Below are 16,883 nucleotides of genomic sequence, written 5' to 3' on the forward strand. Positions count from 1 at the left end.
TGTATCTGAAAATTACAAGAAAGATAGTCTCTCATATCACATTTATTCCCCAGTGATGTAATACACTTCCAAATGGACACAATAACACAACATTAAAGTCGCTCGTAAATCCCGTTAGGTCCACTTTTCCGCCACCAGTGCACGTGTCCTGTTGAAAAGTCCATTCAATTAGAGAGATTCTCTCCTGCACTCTAGCCATCAACTAGTAACAGGAACACGCACACGGTCACCCCTGACTACCTGACGTGTGTCCATTCCCCACACCCACATCTCGACCAGTGCGTAATGATTCCTTGAGTTTGAGGAGTAGTTTTCCAATCAATTTCTCGTTGGAAAAACCAATCCAGTCGGCGGCTTTGTGTTGTGGCCCCGTTGTTCGGCAATAAATTAGTCTGCAACGAGTGCTATTTGGCACGGCCACGTGCTGTTCCCATGGGTGACACACAGACACGGGCTTCTCGAGGGTCACGTGAACCTTCAACAAGTTTTTCTCAGCAGCTCGCTTGTTGCGAGAAGCGACCACCAACCTGGATTTAACCTATTTCCGAGCTTCAAGAGCTCTGTAGACCTATGCCTCAATTCTCCTTTGGTTACATTATAACAATTGTTGCCTGTATGTGATTGTGTGTGCGTTTGTCCTCTCGAGGACACTCACAGCGGGTAATTCTGCCAGGGTCCCCTTGGATGGCGTTATTGTTGTTCAGCTGGAGCGAAGGAAAAAAAACACAACAACAAGGGCTGTCTTGTTTTCTATTGACCTTGTTTTTTTCCTCATCTTGTGCCACTGTTGTAAGGTCGACAAAGAATTGGACGCACGGGGGGTAAAATAATAGAAAGGATTAATCCCGGTGAAACGGGATTAACAACAGAAACGTCTTAATTTTCATTCGTCCTTTATTGTGAAAACGAAATGCGAAAAAAAAAACAACGGATTCAGATTCATTCAACCGTTCCTTTCGGAAAAGGGGTTTTCTATTCATTGTACTCCACTCTATCGTGTATTTGCTGTCTAATTGGCAGCCATGGTACTCCTGACCCAGTCATCGAAGGAGAACATGTTGCTGTAGACGCTCGGAACCCCTTCGGTCCCACAGTGGGACGGACCCCGGCTAACGATCCCGTACGCAAACCAGCGAGCATGTTGCCGGTTGTAGAACATCAGGGGCGAGCCGCTGTCGCCCCGGCAGGTGTCCTTCGCCTTCTGGCCGCCGGCGCAAATCTGGCTGTCCGAGATGCGGAGCGAGTACTCGGAGTAGATCGTTTGGCAGCGGGAGTTCTCCACGTGGGGCACACTGACCTTAAGCTTGACCTTGCTCGGGATGGTGGTGACGGTGTTGTCTGTGGAGAGCATTGAGAACACAGCATGAACTTAGTATATATATATATATTATTTTTTTTAAAGTTATATGCTGCACAACCACGTTTATGTCAATGTTGGTTGAAATTACATATTATAGAACTCATGTCATGTCATTGTGCTCCCTTGGCCGAGTGGTTAGCGTCATAACTAACATGCCGAACACCCGGTTCGATTCCCGTTCTGGTCGGGGGAATTTTTCGTCAAAGAAATTTCCTCCGACTTGCACTGTGATCACGCGTATTCTAGAGCTTGCCACTCAGAATGCATTCAAGGCGTGTTATTTGGCATAGAAATCTCAACTAAGTACTAATAAAAATGACGCAAGTAATACTACGTTGAGACGGCAAAGTTCCTCTAGGAACGTTAGTGCCATTGAAGAAGAAGAAGAACTCATGTCATACGATGCCCTTATTAATGTTTGGGCTGGTTGACTAAACTTAATTAATTGTTCATCAAACGAATATCTGTCGCATCTGAATGTCCAGAGGTTCCTAATACAAACTAACAATGAGTCCTATTACATTCTCTAAGCGACGTAGGAATCGATTCACTGATTAAATCGGTACCAAAGAATCGATCTTTGAAAAGTCGAATGTCTTTTTTCCAATTTATTTAATTGTTCCATATAATTGTTGTCTTCAGTTTGTACATTACATAAACATTTCTGATTTCTATTCAAACAGCAGATGCACTTTATTTTGATTCTCAGAATAAAGGTCACAAAAAACATAAATGTTCAGTATTTTCTGGGGTATTCATCTTGTACCGCCATATTATTATTATTTCATTAAATAAAATTATTGAGAATTATCTTTAGAAATTCAACAACTGATATTCATCCAGAACTCCACTGACAATCTTCTCTATTCTCCATTCCATGCCAAACCGATATAGTGGTTCTCAGATTTTCGTGAAAATTTTTAGAATTACGTCTTTCGGGAACATATTAGGGTACAAATTCAAAATCGAGAATCGAACACATCGTGAAAATTGTCCAATTTCAAACGCTTATTGCTTAGTCATTTCATGATGGATTGATGAAATTTTTGCGTCAATCGATTTCGGCACTCCATAACAATTTTTCTACTGAATAAAATAATATATGTCATGAAACTAACTATCGGACAATTGAAAAACCTCAACCCCTATCCTAACGGAAATATCCACTTTTAATTGGTCGAAATTGACGACACATGCGGCGGTTCCCTAACAGAGACATCAAAACCAAGCTGCCTGGGGGAGATCGATATTGCAAATACATGAGAGTAGGGGCCACCGAAATGTGTTCCCTAACAGAGACATCAAAACCAAGGTGCCCGACGGAAATGAGCATTGCAAATATATGCAAGTCGAGGGCATTTTTTTATTGAAATCAGGGTGAGTGATACGATTAATTCTAGCAAATAAAATTTAAATTTGGAACTTTAATGTTGGTTGCTTGGTGAAATTTCATATCAATGACGTTCATGTATTGTGAAAAATTTAGCACATGTGTTATTGTAAAATTGTATATGGTAGCAGTTGTGTTAAAAATGACTTGATATATAAAACGATTTATTTCAATTTACATAAATAAAAACCGAGAACGGGTCGTTCGGTTTAAGCTGTTTGTTGTGTTGTGTTCATTCTCACCCGAGGAAAGATCAAGCGGCGAGAAAAAATTGAGAAGTGAAGAAATATTCGGAAAAGTGATTTCCCATATGCTCTACATATAGTATTATGTGTTGTTAGTCCAATTAAAATTCGCATTGGGTTGAATAAACACTCAGAAAGTAAAAATTATAAAGCAAAATCACCTTTTCCATTTCAAATATGTTTTCTCTATATTAAAGTAACATGTTTTTACTGATAAGAAAAATTGATAATTGTGTTGGTAATTATCTTATATTACATTGGTGAGTTTTTTTTTTCTTTATTACATCCATACATAACACAGGAGGCATCTGGTCTAGGGTCACAGAGGGCGGTTTTCATCATATCTCATTCCACTTCGGCGTCTTCTATCTGATACGCACCACCCAACGACTGTTTACCATACTTCTGTCATCGTCACTCGGTAAAAACTGTTGGAGTGAACAAACAATACCCAACAACCAAATAAAATTGCCCTTTTCAGGAACACAAAATCATTATCAAAGAGTTTAACGATGTAATTCAGATAGCCTAACGGAATCCTACGTCAACTATGCGGTCATGTCTCGCACACAACCCTCCTGTGACTTTTTTTTATTTTGACGTAGGACTACGTCTTTCATTTCTATACCGGGGTGTAAAATCAAAGTTTTGAAAACGAAAGCGTTACGCCGGAGACCGAGATTTTGAGCGTTAATAGCTCCTAAACAACTGAACGAAATGGTATGATAAACACTTCATTCGAAAGATAAAATGTCTACGCGTTCTATACTTGTTACTTTCTGATCCAAAAACTTGTTTCAATAGTCTTAAATTTGCTTTCAAAACAGGCTATTGAAATCACCAATCGGTATATAAGCGAGCGCCGCTTGGAAATCCACTCAGTTCTAATTGAACAGCGATTGGAGCATGTTGTCGCTGTTGTGGTGAAGCTCTTCATTTATCATGAAAGCGCGGATGAACGGTGTCACCAAGAGATTGTTTGTGCACCTGGCCAGAAGGGAGGAGAGTGATGCCACAAACGGTTCCCCGGGAAGATCTCGAAGCAGCCGCTACACACACACACACACACACATACACGGGCGGAATTCTTTCCGTTTGGATGCCGTTCAGCATCGAGAAAGATCCGGAAAATAATCTGCCAGTTCCTCTGGGAATTTAAAAATACATTCATGTGAAAGAGTTTATTTCGATGTTTTCTATCCATATAACACTGTGACCAAATATTTTTCAATCAAGTGCCATTAACAGATGGTTATCGAGTTAGCATTGACCACTGGTGGGCTTCCAGTATCGAGGAAAATGTGGAAATATCTTTTTAGTTTATTTTAATGTTTTCTATCCATGTAACACTGTGACCAAATACATTTGGTTTTGTGATTTTTCAATCAATCGCAATTAACAGGATAGCTTCTGAAGATTATTCTTCCCCATCAGTAGGATATTTCCGTATCCAATATTGGATCCATAAAACCTTGTGCCTCCAACGTAACGCTCTCGTTTTCGAAGTTCTCCAAATATTCATTCATTCAGAATGAATTCAGATTCAACTTCAAACAAATGATCTCTAAATCAACGATAGTCCTACGTCACCCTTGCGGTTATACCATAGATATAACCCACTTCCTGTTTTTTAATTAGGGTGACCATTTCCATTTTAGGGTTGTCCGAAAAATCAACTTTTTCCTCTTTTTTTTTTTTCAAAAATGACTTTTTTTTTTAAATCATAACTTTTGATCGACGTATCAAATTAAAACCAATCACCTTTTTGAAAAAATATTATACCTGCAGAAAACTCGAATCCTGTTCTCTTTATTATTGATTGTATTCGTTGTTTATTGTTTTCATAGTCTCGGGACCAAAGGTCTGGAAAGCTGAAGATTTTTCACATAACATATGTCGAAACCAGAGAGACGTTTTTTTTCGTTTTTGAGTTATGATTTTTCAAAGTTAACCGATGGTTCGAAAAATCAATTTTGACGTAGGACTACGTCTTTGATTTCTATATAGGGGGGGGGGGGGGGTGTTTTCACTCTACGAAAAATGTAACGTTTATTAAGAGTTATCAAATGCATATTACACAGAATCGTTTTTACGATATATGTTATAAAATATACCATTAGACGGCAAATTTATCCAACATTTTTTTTGCCTGAGACATCAACGGTGAAAATAATAAAACAAGTGAGCAATTTAACAAATGAAAGAGGTATGTTTTGCGAGCGGATGCAAAGGCAAATCATGTATTATGCATTCTTTCTTCCAATTTCGTTCCCACGAATGTTATATGTAATACAACATTGCGTGCAATAATTCGTTCTATCTAACAAATTAGCAAGATGTCATGCATCACACAAACTTTATGCAAGCTTTCATCAAAGCAACGAGGAAAGTGTCATCCATACATTGATCATTTATTCATTAGGAGGCAGCGATTCTCATGCGAAGACTTATTTAGATCGGCATTACATCGCATCACAAAAATGAAACGAAATGAAATATTAATATTTCTCATGACTCATATTCATAATTTTCAATGACCCAATTCCTTCTATGATAGATTGAGCAGTAGAACCAATACGACTTAATTGTGACAGTCTGCAAACGAACATTATTTCACCCAAAAAGCTACTACTCCTAATGCCTTAGAATACGACTAATAATAAGATTAACACAATAAAAACAAATTACAATACCATAGCTATCCATTAAAAATAAAACAACTTCATGATTTCATGTGTATTTTACCTCAAAATATCACGAAATTGTAAGGGTTTTCAACTTGTTTTTTTGTTTCTTCCCCATAAACTTCATATTCAATGTAATCAATGACGATATCATTTTTCTACCATAGCCAATTTTTCGAATTTTCAAAAACGCTTATGTAACACTTTGGGTATTGTCCTAAATAAAAGTAGTATTTATTGAAATTCGTTCTGCGACACCCCCTTTGTTTAAGAACCGATACCACTAGCAGGACGCGATCTGGCGTAGTGGTAACATCCATACCTCTCACGCAGAGATCACGAGTTCAATTCTCACTCCCGACATTCTTCCAAAAAAATGGAACTAAAAGTGACGAACCAGCCGAAATGTGTTGAAAGTCACTATAATAGAGAAAAAAATTGTAATGGGTTGTATCTAGGACACGACCGCAGTTTTTGACGTAGAACTACGGAATTATATTATTCAATCAACTTGTTTATCACTTCGGATATTATTTTAGAATGCATTGAAATTTTTGTAATATCTTTTTAGCTGTTTAAATTTTTATTACTTCAGTACACTCAAAAGAGTCGAGTAGAGTCGAAAGCTATCCGCACTTCTCGTTTATTTGGTTCAACTCGCACCAGACTTTCTCCTTCCCACTCAGATATCGATCACAAACTATGAACCTTTTGCTCCTATATTCCGCTTGAGATGTGATCGAACCCCACAACAGTAATGTTACCCTGCTAGTATTTGAAAGCATACTTTCATGAAATATACGTTTATCTAAATAAATGCAGTGTATATCTCTATTCTAAAAATTCTGGATACTCTTCCATATCCGCACTGGCACAAATTTCACGTATGCTGCTCTTCTTTATCATGCACACCATGATACAGAGGGCTTCCGCTCCTTGTATCGAGCTGTGTGTATGTATGTGTGAAATCATTATTGGACATGAATGATATCCGCTCGTTGTGTTTTGCTAGATCACTCGCATCTGTGTTTTCATTCTATTCTATTTTTGGTTTCCGCCTGAGAAGGGCCCTTGTGGAAAAAAAAAACTATTCCATACTCCTCCTCCACCCGACAAGAAAACAATCCTCTCTCGTTCGACGCTCTGCGGCAACCATGTTGTTTCGATGACCACCAAACGAGAAGTGGTGTGGCTTAAAATCGCGGATGACCAATGTAAACCAAATATGTTGAAAACGGGCAGAAATGAATGTATCAGCTGCTCGTTATTGACAGCTCTGTTCGGGAATGCACACAAATCGGCAGAACAAATGTATAGGAAAATGAGAATGCTTCCAGTTTTCATTGATTTAAACTGTTTAGGCATTAGTGGATTGTACTGTATAGTATATCAAACGAATCTTAGAGAATTTCCGATTCTATTGGTATGCAAAGTATCAGAATTTGTTCGCTGTGAAAATAGTTATTAACGTTAACTTTATTTCACAAAAACGTGACCTGTTTTCTGATTTGGCACCCTTCCAGAAAGACGTAGTTCTACGTCAAAAAATACCACCAGCAAGCCATTCCACCCTGTTATGTGTTACATTGATATTCATTAATCATTTTCATTTAGACAGTTGAACTTCCTGCCAGAAATTTATTTTCTTTTTTTATTCGTTACAAACCGTTTGACGGTTATGAGTACATATAACAAACGGCCCTTTTCAGGGCTACTGTTTGAAGTTTCAATAAAGTTAAACTAACAGATTTCAGAAAAATGACAAGAATGTCATTGAAAATAACCAAGTGTTCTGAACAATCACAGTCCTACGTCAAACTTCCGTCCGCGCCCCTAGGCTCAGACCATTCTTCTTTTTTCCTCTTTTTTCCAACACAAAAATTCATAACTTTTGATCTACTGGACCGATTCAGATGATCGACACATAAAATTGAAGCCAATTAGATAGTTTTTTTTTGAAAAATGTTAGACTTGCGAAAAAAATGGATTTTGATTTCGTAATTATTTATTGTATTAGTTTTTTTTTTTAGTTTACATGGTTTCGGGACCAATGATGCTATATTTTTGATATTTTTTCAGAGATGTGTTATTTTTCGTTTGTAAGTTTTGATTTTTCAAAGTTAACATGTTTTCAGTCTTCGTTCAATATTTCTATGCAACTAGACTGGATGTATGCGACTAGAGTTCAATTAATTGGCAAATGTGTCAATTAATCGGCTTTAATTTGATATATAGATCATCTGAATCGGTCCAGTAGCTCAAAAGTAATACATTTTTGAACAAAGTCACATTTGGAAAAAAGTGAGAAATGATTTTTGGGACCATTGGATAACTTAGAAAGATCAAAAACGAAGAAAAACGCCTCTCTGGTTTCGACATATGTTATGTGAAAAATCCTCAGCTTTTCAGAAAAAAATATTAAAAATATAGCGCCCTTGGTCCCGAGACTATGAAAACAATTAAAAACCAATACAATTAATAATAATGAGAACAGAATTCGAACTTTTTGCAGGTGTAGTTTTTTTTAAAAAACAAGTTAACTGGCTTTTATTTGATATGTCGATCATCTGAATCGGTCTAGTAGTTCAAAAGTTATGAATTTTTGAAAAAAGTCGTTTTTGGAAAAAAAACAGGAAAAAGTTGATTTTTCAGACAACCCTAAAATCGAAATAGTTACCCTACTGAAAAAATAAAAAATACGGGTCTAATGTTTTGCGATAAAGAACCACTAGAAAATGGCGTCATATATACAGCGCGGACTCGATTATATACAGTTTTTTATTTCTTTTCACTGTATATAATCGAGTCAAAAAAATTTTTTTTTGCATATATTTTTCGTTTTTTGAAAATAGAAGAGGAATTTCATTTTTGATTCATCCCCTTAAAGTCAAAAAACACCTTTCTCACATGAAAAAAATAAATTTATCCAGATTATCTCAGGAAGTGATAGTCGATCATGTTTGATGAAAAAATTCCTCCTACGCATATGTTCGAATTTTAACAATGACAGAGTTATAGAACTTTTTTTTTGTTTCGGACTCTGTTGCCTCAAACTGGCTCTACATTAAAAATGACGCTACGGAAGTGAATTCTGATGCTTTCATTTGAAAGATCAGAAAATTTAGTACAGGATATAGTAATGGAATAACTACATTAGTGGATTTTAATAACCTTTTGGAATTGAAAAACTTAAAAGTTAAAAACTTAACTTAATGTGTTATTATTAATTTTATCCTAAAAAAATATATTAAACTAGATTGTTTCTATCAATCAAATTGAAGGTCTTCAACCGCTCTACAATTTTTTCTTTGACGCCCAATTTCTGCTTTTCTTAATTTGGCTGCAATATCGGTATAAACAATTCTTGGTGAAAATTCAAGCAACATGTTCAAAAATCACGATTTTTACCCCACTGTATATGTAATAGCCACTTAAACTTCACCTTAACGTTGAAAGGTTACATTTCTTCATGAAATAAGCCATATTTGAAATATAAAAAAAAAATTGCAAACTGTATAAAAATCGAGTCCAAAATTGTATATAATCGAATCACATATAATCGAGTCCGACCTGTATATATTTTCAAAACTCAATTAAAATGGGTATCAAAAGAAAGGGCTTGACTAGTAGAACAAAGGACATTGATGAGACTAAAATAATAAAATCGTGGGGTACGTTGGATCTCCGTTATCCGCATTTAATGGTTTCGTCATATGCCCCGCGATTTTATTTTAGTCTCATCAATGTCCTTGATTAATGAAGGAAGAGGTATGATAACTGCTAACTGCTTTTTGCCTAATTATTTTCTAGCTTTTAGTACATTATCTGTATTATTATTATGTTTAATCAGAAAGAAACCGTTTAACTTAAAAAGTTTTTTTACTTATTTTATTTTATATAAATAGATTCTCTATCGATGAAGAAAAGACGGAAATTGGCCCAAATGCCGTTGGTGCATTAGAACAAAATACAACCACTTTGTCCAAAAACACAAATTCTTTTTTCGGTCGTCCAAAAGATCATGTCAAGTGATAGAGTTGATATAAAACAAAACATTTCAACTCAGCACACGATTAAAAAGCTATGCGATTACATGGGCTCGAGATTATGCTTCTTCATTTGGCTCTCGCTGCTCACGAGCGTCTCGCATTGTCAATGACAATAATAATTGGTGGGAATTTTGGGTTGAAGTACCAATTCAGGTCACGGGGAATTTCGTGTGCGAAATCACCTGAATAATGCTCACTTAGTCGAACAAAAAGTAGGAAAACCCACGATAGGAAGAGCCACATTATGTTGGCTGGCAATGGATGGCGTTAATTGAGCGCGATTTACTCTTTTTTTTCTCTTCGACATATTTTTGTTTGAGGAAATTATAAATGATAACAAAGGTGGATAATACTCACAATAATCTGTCTGTCCCCATCCTGCCGCTGCGTACAAATGAACTCCCATGAATCCATTCTCCGACACGTTGTGGAAGCTGGGCAAACAGATGGGTCGTATAAAATCGGTATAGGGTGTATCCTTCTCGAGCTTTATCAGCCCCACATCGTTGTACTTATCCCAGCTGATGCTCACATAGTCCGGATGGGGAATTATTTTTTCCGGCTGCAAATCCAACGGCGGATCGGCGCAATCCAATCCGTCGTCCAGCGTCTCACAGTCCTGCTCGGTGTCCAAGTTGTGCTCGCCGAGTCGTACAAACTTTCTGCATCGAGGTCAAAATCGTCAAATGGTTCAATCGTTGTCATCCAACGCTATACTTACAATGGGACAAAGGTTGACACCTTTCAGCGGTAACGCAAAAACCGGATGTGGTTTCATTGGGTATTTCACATAACTTCGAGGTGAAGGCTATCACTTCAATTAATCAAAAAATTAAACACATAATGATTCGCTTCAGATGAATGAGGGTAAACACTTACCGGTGGTTATGAGTGGTAAAAAAGTGGCGGGAAGTCTCACCAAACACATCCTCACTATCGCAGATTTCGCTGGGGACTGACCCATCCACGACTCAAGCGAGATCAACATGAGCAGAACACCTTGCACATTGAACACGCGGGAGGTTGATGACGTCGGAAACCGGCTTTTGAAATTGCCGGAAGAGAGAAACGCAACTGATTACATGATCTCAAACTCGCTCTTCGTTCTCTCTCTCTGTTTTGATGGTGCGGTCAAAACATACAGATATCAATGACGACAGGAGCGAAGCTCCGCAGATCGTCCGGTTTGTGCGTGGGCGTAAATTGCTATAACGGAAAGTGAAAATCAGCCCGGTTTTGAATGTGGCCCTGACCGCAGGGGAAGCCCGCCAAACGCCCATTTTTAATAATTCACAGTGTCGTTTCGTAGACCCAACAAGAGCCTAAGTGCTCAACAATTGTCACAAAATATGGACGAAGTCTTCAAGTGAGTGCAGCCCTGGCACTGACCGGACGAGCAGCGCAGAAGAGAAAGCAAAAAAAATCTTTTTTGTTTTTGCATAACTTGACTTTGAGCGCTGAGAAACCAGAGGAGATAACGGGCGAGTAATTGAAAGTGCTATCAGCATGTTTATAAAAGCTAACGATGTCCAGCGCTAGCGCACTCGGCTGCGGGATTCACTTAGCAGCACTCGACACGGAACGATGTTTTCATTGGGAATGTTGTTTTATTCCCTCGTTGCGACTCTCCTGGTTGGAACATCTTTACAGCAAGGTATTCCAACTGTATCTAAATCATTATTCCACTAACGGATTCGATTCGATTCCAGATGATCCTCCAGTGTGGGAACGTCACATAACCTGTTCGATACCGAACGAATCAGTAGATGGCATTTGTGCACCGCCGAATAGCTGCCCAGCTTTCCAGGATATCAACCAGGGTGCGCAACTTGGTACGGTTGGTCGCATCAGCTTCATCCGCTTGCTGCAGTGTGATTCTGGGGATGAAACCATGATCTGCTGCCCTCGGAGTGGAAGCTACAGGTCTCCTCAGTTCGAGACGAATCTTCCGAAACGGGTGCGCAATGCAACGCTGGACGTAGGAAACCGATTCGGGGGTTCTTCGGACGAGTGTGGCTACCAGTCGTTCGGTGGGAAGATCCAAGGCTCCATTACCGATATCGACGAGTTTCCCTGGGCTGCTTTGCTGATATACCGCAATGACTTCCAGGGCTGCGGGGGAGTTCTAATAAGCAGGCGATATGTCCTCACAGCAGCTCACTGTCTCGCGGGGCGGAACTACGACAGATATGGCCCACTGTAAGCTCACCTGACATATTTTTCATCAAACATCTTCAGGTTTTCTTACTCCATTTCAGACAATTTGTTCGTCTAAGGGAGTACGACACGCTGTCAGATCCGGACTGTATGGTGCTGGTGGTCGATGGAGTTCCGCTGAAGGACTGCGCTGAGGAAAAGTTGGACGTCCGACCACGGTCCATCAAGATTCACCCCAGCTACGAACCGAACAGTGCGCAACAGCACCACGATATTGGACTGATCGAGGTCAGCGTTGATGTTCCGTATTCGGACTTTCTTCGTCCAATCTGTCTACCGGTGACCAATTTGCGCACCACATTTAAGTCCGGTTCGTTTCTCAGCGTTTGTGGCTGGGGAAACACCAACCTCTGTAAGTTTGCAAACGCAATCGGTATAGCATCGGTGTGTAGAAACATAATTCACTCGATCTCGTTACAGTCAACAAAGTTGTGAGCGAAAAGAGTCCCATCAAGATGAAAGCATCGCTACCATTCGTGGATCACAACCGCTGCGAGGAAGCGTACACATCTCAGAGGGTTTCACTGGTACCGGGACAGATCTGCGCCGGCGGGAAGAAGAATCGGGACTCATGCGCAGGGGACAGTGGATCGCCGTTGATGTTCTTCGAGAGAAAGAGTTCCCGATGGGTGCTGGCGGGAGTTGTTAGCCAAGGGGTTGCCTCTTGTGGGACCGCAAATCGTCCCGGGATTTATACCAACGTGAGAGAGTACCTTCCGTGGATCCAGGGGATAACCGGGATATAAAAGAAACGTCTTCATGATCGATTGATGGGAATAAACTTTCTAACTAACAGGGAAATATAGTTGATTACTTATCCGATTTGTTCCTCGTGTTTCTTTTCGTCGCCTCTGGGTCAAATAATTTCCGGTTTCTGCGGTATATTTCCGCGCGCGCAAACAACAATTTTGATTGCTGTGGATGCGCGTTAGTAGCTATAAGTGGGCTGTTTTCGGAATAACGAGGAGAATAATTAGCTTACCGTAAGACGTTTTTGCTAAGCGATCTGAGTTTAAAGAACCGGTTGTTCGTTAGATGTGTCTTTTTTTCTGCTGTTGATATCCTGAGTGAAGACGCCTGTTAATATTTGAGCCGGGAGCTGTGGAACGTTGAAATCAATCGAGGAGAGAAACGGGAATTGAAGCGGTATGTGAACGCCGGAAATGGGCATATTCCTCAGGGTGGCCACTATGTCCCTACTTCCCCTACCACAAACACTGAAGGCAAAACAGCGGTTTGGACATTCTTGCTGTTCTCGTTGATCGTCTTAGTGACCATTTGTTTGTATTGATTAAATTATTGATTGGATGAGTGTTGTGTTCGTACCCGCTTTTCTAGTCTGTGTTAGGAAAACATATACCAAAATATACCAAAAACAAAAAAAATGTACAAAAATGTATGTGGATACCAAAGAACCTTCGGCTTGCATGAATCAATAACTTCAAATTCAACTGTATATACTTTACACGAATTTCATGCCAATTCGACTGGCCGTTGGCAGCACCATCTCAGATTGCAGTGAAACACCCACAACGGGTGTAAACACATGGATTTTCAAAGCAACTTTGCAAAGGTGAAATATTGAAAAAAAAAAGACGGGTGGGTAATGTCGGGGACATAACCGGAATGCCGTAGGACTATACAAAGGGGACAGCTTTTGTTAAATATATATTTTAAATATATTGTTTTATTTTCTTCTCCTACGTGAATACCTACCTATCTACCTGAAAAATGGATTAGTTTACTGTTTACTCTTTATGAATATGTTGATGGTTCTGAAAAGAACCTTTGGTGTTGTGTTTTTGTTATCACTCGATATTCCCATCTTGTTCGGTTAAACCTTCCTGTTTAGCTATTGCGTTTGCCACTCGCCACAGCTTTCACAGTTGGAAAATTTCTTCCCATCCAGCTTGTGACATATTTTACAGTAAATTACATTCAATGGCACATCGCATTACCACCACTCAGCATCGGATTGGAGGTAATTTTAACCTGTAATTGAACATTTGCGATGATAGTGGTACAGTGTCGACTTTCAATGTGGGGTTATAATTTGGACCCCGAGCTCTATGTTTACAAAAATGTCCAACTAAATATGTCGCATTGCAGGTCCGTCCAATTAGCTAAATGTCCAGATAAGTGTAAATTACTGTACTTTCAATCTAGAAGCAATTTAAGAATTGGTGAAAATCAATAAGCTCAGAACACTGCCAAATTCACATACTCATCATATCCTGGCAAACAAATTATGAAAAAATCAATTTGTGTTTTATTATTATTTTGGATATTGTTTTAGAAAGCATTGAACTGTATAACCTAAACTCTTTTTTGGAAGGTTTAATGGCCCTGAAAAGCGCCTTGTTTTATGGAATGGTTCCAATTTATAAAGCTTAGTACTCGTGGTTTTGAAAAAAACCATTTCGAACGCCTTCGATGCCGCCTTGTTCTGGATTTGCCACCAAAGCAGTTTGTATAAAGAACAAACTTTTTTCTTCTGCTACCTGATGCCGTTTTGCGATTGCGTTTGCCACTCGCCACTCGCTGCAACTGCCTGTTGTCTTGATGTCCACCGAACCGAATGTGTTCTGTTCCGAATGCGAGTTTTCTTATCGTCGCGAGCAGCTTTGCCAGCTAACTCGATCTCTTCGGCGGCCGAAACTATATAACGCCGGCTAGGTGGACTGGTGCACTGGTACTAACGCGCTCGGCCTAGCTACCCTTGCGGAGCAATTGGCGGATACACCTACGGGGAACGGCAAACCAACACGGTTCGAGCGGGATTTTGCCTTTCCCTTCACTTTTCCTCCTTTGCCATATCCAACATGGCTGCTTGTGTTGGTTTGTTGATGTGTTGTGATGCGAAACGATGTGGTGTACGGTTTGGATGAGAATGATCATTACGGCAGCGGAGCGAGGATTTTTAAGCTGACTGGCTGGCTCGAGAATTACGCATGTGTGAGACTGCGACCAATGTTTCGTTCATTTTTTTTTTCTTTTTCCTTTCCAATCGTGCTTCATTCTATTTCGCTGCTGCTCTGGTTGACCGTTTTGGTCGGTACGATTTGAGGAGCACAAAATGGACCAATCAAAAGTGGGCACATAGTGCATTTGGACAATGCTTGATATTTCACAATTATTCAATCATTTATCTCAAGAAAAATGAAATGTTATTCGTTATGATGGATGCGTAGATATATTTCCTATCAATTGATGCAAAAACCTTTGCGATCTATTGAGAAATGCTCGAGTTATAAGCGTTCCAAATCTTGCATTTTTTCCTACTTGTTCAGTGCCTAGATTTCCATTTCACCCCCTATATCTTCCGGTTAGACGTAGTCCTACGTCAAAAGTAGACTACGTTTTGAAAAAAAAAATATTTCAAAAATTAAAATTCATTTTTCTTAAAAATGTATTTTTGAAGCTCTCTAAAAAAAATATGTGAACCGTGAAACCGTATTTTTTGAATTCTCAAAAAAATATGTGAATAGCCCTTATAATTTACAACAAGTCGTCCATACATCGGAAGATGGGCACTTTTAAAGGGAAAAAGTTTTTCTAACAACAACTTGTTCATGTTTTCCTTGTAAAAATTACTACTGATCCTAATTTTGTTCAAATTCAAGATAGCGATATAGTGTATTCTACAAAATGTTAGAACTTATTGAAATAAGAATTTTCGTCCAGGGCGACTAACGTTCTATCTTTTCTCACGTTTGACATGTTTTTGAAATGTTTCTGAATAGAAAAAAAAAAATTAGCAGAGCATGTAAACCGCGATAATTTATATATAAAAATATTACGAATTAAATATCAATAGTAATTTTACAAAGAAAAACATGAAAAAGTTTTTGTCCTAAAAACTTTTTCTCTGTGAAATTGCCCATTTTCCGATGTATAAATGACTTGTTGGAAATCGTAAGGACTATTTATATCTATTTTTACAGAATTTAAAAAACACATAAATTTTAATTTTTTTTTAAATTTGTCGGAAATTTTTTAATCAAAAAAGACGGGTGGGTAATGTCGGGGACGTAACCAGAGTGACGTAGGACTATACAAAGGGGACAGCTTTTGCTAAATATATATTTTAAATATATTGTTTTATTTTTTTCCTTTTTTATCCTTCTCCTACGTGAATACCAACCTATCTATCTGAGAAATGGATTAGTTTACTGTTTACTCTTTATGAACATGTTGGGGGGTGGTCATCAGCTCATTCACTATCATATATTTCACTATTGAGCACATTACCGTACCTTAAATTGTGGTTTCGGAGACGAATGAATTGTAAGATTTGTAGTCTCCGCAAACAAAGTAAATAAAAATGAAAAAGAACTGAGGTTTTGGAGACGAACTCTACGATCTGTCGAGAAATAGCTATAAGCGTTCTGAAAAACCAACAGTAAATACAGGGACGGATGACCTTCGGATTAAAGTCCTTTTAAATAAGAACAGAGCAGCAGGAAATACATAGCTCATCATGTTGCTCCTTAGTTATTTTTCTAAACAATGCAGATATAACGTCAGTCAATTTTCAACATCAGTTATCAACCAAAGAAAGCAGTTCTTGCTACCGAGAAAATTCATTAATGCCATCCTGCATACAATGTGTTGTAATTTGAAGCCACTTTTAATTCGGAAACCATGCATAGGTTTGTGAAAGCTGAATGATCAATTTAAAAGACCCCAACCATCAATAAGTTCAAAAGCAAGAATAAACAAAATAAATGAGTTCATATTATATGTCATATTATATCACTTTAGAAAGCATTGGTATTGTTAATAACTTTTAATAAGTCTTCTTTGAAAGGTTTAATGGCCCTGAAAAGCGCCGTGTTTTACCGTGACTGGTTTTGCCACCAAAGCAGTCTGTATAAACAAACTTTTTCCTTCTTCTACCTGCTGCCGTTTTGCGATTTCGTTTGCCACTCGCTGAAA

At 38.6% G+C, this 16,883-nt stretch overlaps 2 protein-coding genes across 2 annotated transcripts; one reads left to right on the plus strand and one right to left on the minus strand.

The window, feature by feature from the left end:
* Window positions 1-882: 882 nt before the first annotated feature.
* LOC129769919 (CLIP domain-containing serine protease B8-like) lies at window positions 883-11,082 on the minus strand. The gene is made up of 4 exons (XM_055772459.1): window positions 10,608-11,082; window positions 10,450-10,542; window positions 10,086-10,390; window positions 883-1,338 (listed from the first exon to the last, which is right to left on the minus strand). The coding sequence occupies exons 3-4, from the start codon at window positions 10,132-10,134 to the stop codon at window positions 1,010-1,012; spliced, it is 378 nt and encodes a 125-aa protein (XP_055628434.1). The 5' UTR covers window positions 10,135-10,390; window positions 10,450-10,542; window positions 10,608-11,082; the 3' UTR covers window positions 883-1,009.
* A 149-nt stretch (window positions 11,083-11,231) lies between these two features.
* LOC129769909 (CLIP domain-containing serine protease B8-like) lies at window positions 11,232-12,746 on the plus strand. The gene is made up of 4 exons (XM_055772448.1): window positions 11,232-11,382; window positions 11,438-11,927; window positions 11,987-12,297; window positions 12,366-12,746. Exons 1-4 carry the CDS (start codon window positions 11,313-11,315, stop codon window positions 12,689-12,691), a joined length of 1,197 nt encoding a protein of 398 aa, XP_055628423.1. The 5' UTR covers window positions 11,232-11,312; the 3' UTR covers window positions 12,692-12,746.
* The last annotated feature ends 4,137 nt before the right edge of the window (window positions 12,747-16,883 follow it).

The sequence above is a fragment of the Toxorhynchites rutilus genome, chromosome 1 (assembly GCF_029784135.1).
Source record: "Toxorhynchites rutilus septentrionalis strain SRP chromosome 1, ASM2978413v1, whole genome shotgun sequence".
NCBI classification, from domain to species: Eukaryota; Metazoa; Arthropoda; class Insecta; order Diptera; family Culicidae; genus Toxorhynchites; species Toxorhynchites rutilus.

What these genes read in the sequence shown, in the direction of transcription:
- LOC129769919 (XM_055772459.1), bottom strand. Translation starts at nt 10,134, where the DNA reads ATGGGAGTTCATTTGTACGCAGCGGCAGGATGGGGACAGACAGATTAT. An exon ending in ATGGGGACAGACAGATTATT is followed by an intron (nt 1,339 to 10,085) that starts GTGAGTATTATC and finishes TGCTCTCCACAG; the next exon opens with ACAACACCGTCACCACCATC.
- LOC129769909 (XM_055772448.1), top strand. Translation starts at nt 11,313, where the DNA reads ATGTTTTCATTGGGAATGTTGTTTTATTCCCTCGTTGCGACTCTCCTG. An exon ending in TGGAACATCTTTACAGCAAG is followed by an intron (nt 11,383 to 11,437) that starts GTATTCCAACTG and finishes ATTCGATTCCAG; the next exon opens with ATGATCCTCCAGTGTGGGAA. An exon ending in CTGGGGAAACACCAACCTCT is followed by an intron (nt 12,298 to 12,365) that starts GTAAGTTTGCAA and finishes ATCTCGTTACAG; the next exon opens with TCAACAAAGTTGTGAGCGAA.